The following is a 9,179-nucleotide window of genomic DNA, read 5'->3' on the forward strand; positions in this document are numbered from 1 at the left end:
ATACTGTTTGCTGATATAAGGGAATTCAATTATATATTTTTAATAATTTGATCATTCTATTATTGCCTTTGAAAAATGTGAAGCATGAAATTTTTAAAAATTTGCGTTTTTGTATAATTTGCTACAACTTAGTCACAGCAATTACTCCCCCCAAGAAAATTATAGACTCAGAGCAGAATCTGAACCACTTCAACATGCTGCAGATTGTTCATTGCTTTGGCAATCTAGACTCTTCCACGCAATGTTGTACTTTGAATCAAATTTCTTGCTTTTAATTTTAATTATATAGATCCTTTAAGTTATTTTATTGAAGTCATCTACTTAAATATGTAATCACTGACTTTTATAATGTGACATTCACCTTGCCTTTGGCAGTGACTCCAGCTCTGTATTTGTGCATTAATAAATTGCTGTCAGGCTGTTGCTGAATATTAGTTTTGTTTATATATAAGATGCCATTGGAGTTCAGAGCCACCAGATGTTCACAGCCTGCAACTACAGCATTACTCGGAACTGTGCATAGAAGTTCTAACATAACTGCACAGACAGTTTGTACATGTCATGATTTTCATATTTGTTTTTATATCAACAACAGTTAAAGTTTGCAGATAGGAGGTGCATTACCTAATATTTAACAGACTTTATCATTTATACATGTGTATCTGGATTATTTAGCTGTATTGAGCATAGCAACCCAATACATTAATTTTTTTTAGATATCAATGGACTGTCTGTATATTTTCCTTTCTTGCCATTTTAGATGTTCTTTAGACTAAGTTTTTCTTTTCATCCTTTTGTATAATGCTAATCATTTATTTTGTCTGATTCTTCCATTCTTTCTATTGACATCAGAATAAGGAGTTTGTATGTCGTGGTCATGATTATGAAAGGCTGGAGGCCTTTCAGCAGAGGATGCTGACTGAATTTCCACAAGCTATTGCCATGCAACATCTCAATCAGCCAGATGAAACCATCCTGCAGTCTGATGCACAGTGTATCCTTCAACCTTGAGCTGGTTGTGGCCGTAAAGAACTCAGCATCACAACCAGAAAGTCCCAGGTTGTGTTCAGCCCATTGTTCAGCAACAGTATAGAGACATTATGGTTGTCTTCAGCTGCCCTGGGCTAAGAAGAGAAAATTAAATTAGGGTTCCTTGTACTGACCCCTGCCCAACATAAGTCATCAAACTCAGTCATAATGCCGTGTATGGAACATGGCTAGTCAACACTCACTGACTAGTCTCACATACATGAAGCAAGGCCAGTTGGTAAGGTCCTCAGGGACTGCAAATACCCCTGGAATCAGTTACCAGCAAATGGCACCATTTTGAGGAGACGAAGAGGGAAAATTGAAAATACCACTGTTAAGGAGGGAGAGCTTCAGATATGTGGATCATTGGTATACAGGGGCAGGAACGGTTGTTGGATGTTCTGGGGTTTAGATGTTTCAAGAGGAAGAGGGAGGGAGGTAAAAGAGGTGTGGGAGTGGCATTGCTAATCAGGGATAGTATTACAGCGGCAGATAGGGAGGCTATCGAGGAGGGTTTGTCTACTGAGTCATTGTGGGTGGAAGTCAGAAACAAGAAATTAGCAGTCACTTTATTGGGAGTTTTCTATAGATCCTCCCAAATAGCAACAGAGACACAGAGGAGCAGATTGGGAGGCATATTTTGCAGAAAAGTGCAGAAGTAACAGGGTTGTTGTCATGGGTGACTTCAACTTCCCTAATATTGATTGGAATCTCCTTAGTGCAAATAGTTTGGATGGAGCAGCCTTTGTCAGGTGTGTCCAGGAAGTGGGGAGGCCATAACGTATTTGGTGTCGGCAACAAACCAGGTCAGGTGTCAGATCTCTCGGTGGGAGAGTATTTCAGTGATAATGATCACAACTCCCTGAGCTTTACTCATGGAGAGGTATACGAGCAGACAGTATGGGAAAATATTTAATTGTGGGAGGGGGAACTACAATACTGTTAGGCATGAACTGTGGAACATAAATTGGGAACAGATATTCTCAGGGAAATGCACAACAGAAATGTGGAGGTTGTTTAGGGAACACTTGCTGCGAGTGCTAGATAGGTTTGTCCTATGGATGCAAGGGAGGAATGGTAAGATGAAGGATTTTGGATGACAACAGATATGGAACATTTAATCAAGAGGAAGAAAGCTAATTTATGGTTGAAGAAGCAAGGATCAGACAGGGCAATAGAGGGTTACAAGGTAGCCAGGAAAGAACTGAAGAATGGACTTAGGAAGAGCTAGAAGGGAGCATGAGAAAGTCTTAGCAGGTAGGATTAGAGAAAACTCCAAGGTGACCTACATTTATGTGAGGAACAAGAGGATGGCCAGAGTGAGGGTAGGGCTGATCAGGAATAGTGGAGGGAACCTGTGCCTGGAGTCAGAGGAGGTAGGGGAGGTCCTTAATGAATACTTTGCTTCAGTATTCACTCGTGAGAGGGACCTTCTCGTTTGTGAGGACAGTGTGAAACAGGCTGACATGCTCAAACAGGTTGTTGTTAAGAAGGAGGATGTGCTGGAAATTTTGAAAAACACATGAGGATAGATAAGTCCCCTGGGCCAGAAAGGATATACCCAAGGTTACTACGGGAAGTGAGAAGAGATTGCTGCACTTTTGGCGATCATCTTCACATCCTCACTGACCACTAGAGTACACCAGATGATTATTCCCTTGTTATTCCCATGTTCAAGAAAGGTAATAGGTATAACCCTGGGAATTACACACCAATCAGTCTTATGTCAGTAGTGGGCAAATTATTGGAGAGGATTCTGAGAGACAAGATTTATGATTATTTGGAAAAGCATAGCTTGATTAGAGATAGTCAGCATGGCTTTGAGAGGGACAGGTCATGCCTCAGAAGACGTATTGAATTCTTTGAGGATGTGACAAAATACATTGATGAAGGTAGAGCAGCGGATGTGGACCTTAGCAAGGCGTTTGATAAGGTTCCCCACTGTAGGCTCATTCAGAAAGTAAGGACGCATGGGATACAGGAAAACTTGTGTGTCTGGATAGAGAATTGGCTAGCCCGTAGAAGACAGAGGGTGGTAGTTGATGGAAAATATTCACCCTGGAGCTTGGTGACCAGTGGCATGGATCTATTCTGGGACTTTTTCTCTTTGTGATTTATATAAATTACTTGGATGAGGAAGTGGAAGGGGGCTTAATAGGTTTGCCGATGACACAAAGGTTGGTGAAGTTGTGGATAGTGTGGAGCGCTGTTGTAGGTTGCAACTGGACATTGACAGGCTGCAGAACTGGGCTGAGAAATGGCAGAAGGAGTTCAACGTGGAAAAGTCATTCATTTTGGAAGGTTAAATTTGATTGCAGAGTACAAGTGTGGAGGAACGGAGGGATCTTGGGGTCCACGTCCATCGATCCCTCAAAGTTGCTGCCCAAGTTGATAGGGTTGTTAAGAAAGCGTATGGTATGTTGGCTTTCATTAGCAGGGGGATTGACTTTAAGAGCCACGAGGTTATGCTACAGTTCTATAAAGCCCTGGTTAGACCACATTTAAAATATTATGCTCAATTCTGGTTGTTTCATTATAGGAAGGATGTGGAAGATTTAGAGAGGGTGCAGTGGAGGTTTACCAGGATGCTGCCTGGACTGGAGGGCATGTCTTATGAACAAAGGTTGAGAGAGCTAGGACTTTTCTCATTGGAGTGAAGAAGGATTAAAGGTAACTTGATCGAGGTGTACAAGATGATGAGAGGCATAGAGTGAATAGGCATAAATGGCTATCACGATGGGGCAAAATTTTAAGGTGATTGGAGGAAGGTTTAGGGGAGATACCAGAGGTAGTTTCTTTACACAGAGAGTGGTGAGTGAGTGAAATGCACTGCCAGCAGTGGTAGTAGAGCCAGATACATTAAGGACATTTAAGCGACTCTTGGTTTGGCACATGGATGATCATAAAATGTAGGGTGTGTAGGTTAGTTTGATCTTAGAGTAGGATAAAAGGTTGGCACAACATCAAGGAGAAAAGGGCACGCACTGTGCTATACTGTTCTATGTAAGCAATAAAAACAGAAAATGCAGAAAATATTCAGCAAGTCAAGTGGCATTTGTGGATAGAGAAACTTTTCATCAGAACAATCTGCCAGATCTGCTGAATATTTCTAGCATTTTCCATTTTTATTTCAGATTTCTAGCATCTACAATATGTTGTTTTTTTGTAACTGAAAGAATATCTGAATGAATTTAGGGATGGTGACGGCATAGTAGTGAGGTACCTGAGTTGTAATCCAGATACCCAGGCTGATAGTCTGAGGACATTGGTTCGAATCCCACAAATTTGAATTTAATAAAAGTCTGGAATAAAAAGCTGATCTAATGGTAACCATTGTCGATTATCATAAAAACACATCTGGATCTCTTCCATTTTTACCTGGTCTGGCCTCCATGTTACTCCATAGCAATGTTGTTGACTCTTAATTAGGGATGGATAATAAATTCTGGCCTAATCAGTGATACCCACACCCCATCAACAACAAATTTTAAAAAAAACTAATGCTGCCTGTCTATTAACTAGAGGATACAGTAATGATTGTAATTACCAGTGTAGACCTTGTCCATGAAAGCTGATGAAGAAGAGTAGATTTTGCTGTGTTATGTTCTTTGACCTCTTGGTTAGATTTGCAAATTTATGCTGTTAGCCCAATTCCAGAGAATGTGGAAGTTCTTCAGATGGAAAGAGTTCCAGACCGGATCAAGAGCTTCTATCGCGTAAACAATATCAGCCGCTTTCGATATGACAGACCTTTTCATAAAGGTTCAAAGGACAAGGAAAATGAGTTCAAGGTGAGTGTACACCCTCTCCCACTCTTCATGAGGAGTGGAAAGAAAAACAACATAACTGGATTACTGTCTGCTGTAGGAAACTGATATTTGTAGTTTACAATATAGTGCTTTACAGGAAGCAGTAAAGATGTGTATTGCTGAAGTCCATACTATGGATGGAGCCATTGATGAAATAAGTCTTAGCAGGTGTTGGCGAAACTGCAAAATTGGAGAATATGAAACAAAAGTAGAAAATGTGTTCAATCCCTGAAGATTTGCACAAAGGGGAAAAAAAAAGTAAAAGTAAAACTTGGAAATGAACATACTGGACCTCCTGGGAGCTCAACTTTGAAGTGTACAAGATGAACTAGACTAGTACATCTCATTTTCATATCCTACCGGTTTTTCCTTCTGGAGGAGGGAGTAGTAGAGTTAGTGAGTGAAATCCCATGGAAGTGATGGGAGATCAAGAGCTGTTTTGGGGAACACCTTCTGTATCCTATTCCATTCGGGCACTTTACAAGCCAATAATGGGCCTTCCATGGCATTGAGGACACTAAATGTGGAAATCACGCTGACTGAGTTATTGGCCAATCAGATAGCAATACCTCTCTTGAATGACAGCATCACCAGAGAGATAGTGTGGCTACCAACAGTTTTGAGACCTACCAAAGGTCTCATGTCATCACTAGATTCTCGACAAGATAATGGGATGAGAGCTGGGCAAGGGGCTATCAATGGCCCACCCCATTCGATCATCAGTTCCTTCAGTCAGATGCCTTTGAACAAGGGGCTACCTCTGGGCAAGTAAGCACATACAGGTTTGATGGTTGTGCTTGATGCATGGTGAGTCCACTGCCACCTGCTGCATTAATACCTAGCAACTGCAGAAAGAGGTCCTCATTGGATCGCCAGTGAGCAGTCAAGACCACAGACTTAATCAGGAGGAGATGGGAAGGTAATGTAGCTCCCACATCCCCCCCTGATTAAATGCCCCGCCAAGAGTCTCACCACAGGGAGGACACAAAATTCTACACACTGTTCCAGGTGGATGACCTTTCCTCAGAACTGGAAATTGTTGGAGATAAACTGTTTTTAAACAAATTCAGAGCCAGAAAGGAAACAGAAGTGGTAAGTATAAGAATCCTTAGAAATCTTCACTTTGAATTTTCTTGCAAAATAGTGAAAATTAACATAAATACGATGAATGTCTGTACACCTTTCATGTTTTTGGTCTTTGGATCTAATGCTGAAGTATAATTTTAATCCTGTTTGAGATCTGCTGTGGGTAGAAATGACTAATATGTGGCATAAAGGGGAAACATTATCTGGTCCTTCACTAATCAAGTGTTTTTGAGCTCAAAAGATTTGAAAGGAGCCAATTAAATCCGAAGAAGGTAAATTTTAATTTTAGGAGGTTGAGAGGTGATGCTATAGAGAATTATTAGATCATGACGAGCATAGATAAAGTGAATGACAGGGTCTTTTCTCTAGGATGGAGGAGTTCAAAATTAGGGGGCATTTTTTAAGGTGAGAGGAGAGATTTAAAAGGGACCTGAGGGGCAAATTTTTCACACAGACTGTGGTTCATAAGTGAAATCAACTGCCAAAGGAAGTGGTAGCTGCAAATACAGTTATAACATTAAAAGACATTTGGACAGGCACATTAATAGGAAAGGTTTAGAGGGATGCAGGCCAACCGCAGAAAAGTGGGACTAGTTTAATTTGGGAACCTCGGTCAGGCATGGACGAGTTGGACTGAACGGTCTGTTTCCATGCTATATGACCCTATGACCCCATTTCATTGGAGGAAATTCAGACAAGGTTCTTAGGATGATCCTTGGTATGGCGGGATTGTCTTAAATGTAGAGACTAAACAAATTAGGGACCCTATTCACTGGGGTTTAGAAGAATGAATAGTGATCTTATTGAAACATATAGGATTCTTAAGAGGCTTGACAGAGTAAGTACTGAGAAGATGTTTCCCCTCATGGGAGAATCTGGAAACAGAAGATATAATCTCAGAGTAAAAAAGCGTCAATTCAAGATTGAGGAGAAAATTCTTCTCCCAGAGATTTGAGAGTCTTTGGAACTCCTTACCACAGAGAGTTATGTGGACAGAGTCTTTGTGTATATTTAAGAGTGGGATAGATTCTTGATCAGAAGGGGAATCAGTGGTTACAAGGAAAAGGCAGGAAAGTGGATGTGAGGAATGTTGAATTAGCTATGATTCTATTAAATGGCAGATCAGGCTTAAGGGACTAAATGGCCTACACCTGTTCCTATTTCTTCTGATTTAATGAAAGGAATGCTGGCATTAGAGGCAGTCCAGAGAAGGTTCATTAGGCTGATGCCAGGTATAGAGGGACTATCTATTGAGGAACAGTTAAATCGGTTGGGTTTGTACTCATTCAAGTTTTAAAGAATGAGAAACGATCTTGTTGAAACATATAAGATTCTGAGAGAGTTTGACAGGATAGGTTATTTCCTCTTGTGAAGAGTGTAAGGTGTTGTCCATTTAAGACAGAGATGAAAAAGTTTTTTTTCTTTCAGAGGGTAGTGAATCTGTAGAATTCTTTACTGCAGAGAACTGTAGAGGTTCAGTTGGTAAGCATACTCAGTGATGAGGTAGACAGATTTCTGGTCAATAAGGGAATAAAGGGTTATGGGGATAATAGAGGAAAGTGAAGTTGAAGATTTTCGATCAGCCATCATCTCATTGAATGGCAGAGCTGAGTCTCTGAACCAAATAGCCTACTTCTGCTCCTACAACTTATAGTGGAATAGGTTTCAGAATTGTTTGCTCCCATCAATACGTTAGATTAACATTGTCCTTCGAAGTTGTTGAAAGTATCAAGTACTGTAAATGTGTATGTGTGTGTGAGACATTCTGTAATCTGTGTGTATAGATGAGAAGGTTACTGGGCCCGCCACATACTGATGTGACGCAACATGCTAGGACACAGAATTAGGTTTTGGGTAAAAGTTTATCTCGGTAATGAGTTTTTTATCATCATCTACCCTACTGTAGAGTCTTTGGATTGAACGGACTACCCTGACTCTTACACACAGTTTGCCTGGAATCTCCCGATGGTTTGAAGTAGAGAAGAGAGAGGTGGTAAGTTCCTACTTTTTGCTTCTGTGTTGTTATCCCAGAGAGACAGGAATAAGATACAAGAGCAGTCCATCTTCATGAGGCTTTTGAACCACAGATGTCCTCTCCACTTGAATTATTAATTTCCATTTTTGGGTCTTTCAAACCCAGCACTGGCAGAAAATGCTTTAAAGCCCCATTGCACCAGATCCTGGTGATACGAAGAAGAATCGAAGGCCAAGATTAGGTAATTTCACAAGAAGCCATGAGGTGATGCCAAGGTGGGATTGTAAAAGCAAAAGCTTACAGGGAGTACTGAAGGATTCTATGAGGATAAGTTGAAGAATTTGCAATTTGAAGTCATAGGAAAGATTGACGGAATAAGTTAAATCTTACTGACTTGATGGGATCTTACAGGATCAAGTTTTGATCTATTCAATTTCCATTGATTTTGACCAGCTAGACTCTATTTGTTTGCCACTGAGTTGATTTGGTTAAAATGAATCACCCTCAAATTAGCACAGGTGACATTGGGTAGAATTTAATCCTTCCCAAGGAGACAAGTTGGGAAGCAGAATGTCTGTGAAAATGGGTGGAAAGTTCGAGTGTGAAAACATTGTTGTCTTCCCAATTCCTTATTTATCTGGTGTGGGAAAATTTTGAGGACAGCCTTCCTGCCTAGAAACCAACAGAGGTGTTCAAGTGGCCTTTAAAACAGACAACCTAGTAAAATGTATGATCACAATAGACAATAGGTGCAGGAGTAGGCCATTCTGCCCTTCGAGCCTGTACCACCATTCGATATGATCATGGCTGATCATCCTTAATCAGTATCCTGTTCCTGCCTTATCTCCATAACCCTTGATTCCATTATCCTTGAGAGCTCTATCCAACTTTTTCTTAAATGAATCCAGAGACTGGGCCTCCACTGCCCTCTGGGGAAGAGCATTCCACACAGCCACCACTCTCTGGGTGAAGAAATTTCTCCTCCTCTCTGTCCTAAATGGTCTACCCCATATTTTTAAGCTGTGTCCTCTGGTTCGGCACTCACCCATCAGTGGAAACATGTTTCCTGCCTCCAGAGTGTCCAATCCTTTAATAATCTTATATGTCTCAATCAGATCCCCTCTCAGTCTTCTAAACTCAAGGGTATACAAGCCAAGTTGTTCCAGTCTTTCAGCATAAGGTAGTCCCGCCATTCCAGGAATTGACCTCGTGAACCTACACAGCACTCCCTCAATAGCCAGAATGTCTTTCCTCAAATTTGGAGACCAGAACAGCACACA

General features: G+C 40.9%; 1 protein-coding gene across 4 annotated transcripts in view; it reads left to right on the plus strand.

The window, feature by feature from the left end:
* Window positions 1-9,179, plus strand: part of dock3 (dedicator of cytokinesis 3) — a 918,089-nt gene that overhangs the window by 830,932 nt on the left and 77,978 nt on the right. For all 4 annotated transcript variants that reach the window (XM_043708484.1, XM_043708482.1, XM_043708483.1 and 1 more), the window contains 3 exons: window positions 853-994; window positions 4,654-4,820; window positions 7,831-7,917. In XM_043708484.1, coding sequence (XP_043564419.1) covers window positions 853-994; window positions 4,654-4,820; window positions 7,831-7,917 — 396 coding nt within the window. The remainder of the gene's footprint in view (window positions 1-852; window positions 995-4,653; window positions 4,821-7,830; window positions 7,918-9,179) is intronic.

The sequence above is a fragment of the Chiloscyllium plagiosum genome, chromosome 18 (assembly GCF_004010195.1).
Source record: "Chiloscyllium plagiosum isolate BGI_BamShark_2017 chromosome 18, ASM401019v2, whole genome shotgun sequence".
In the NCBI taxonomy this organism is placed as follows: Eukaryota; Metazoa; Chordata; class Chondrichthyes; order Orectolobiformes; family Hemiscylliidae; genus Chiloscyllium; species Chiloscyllium plagiosum.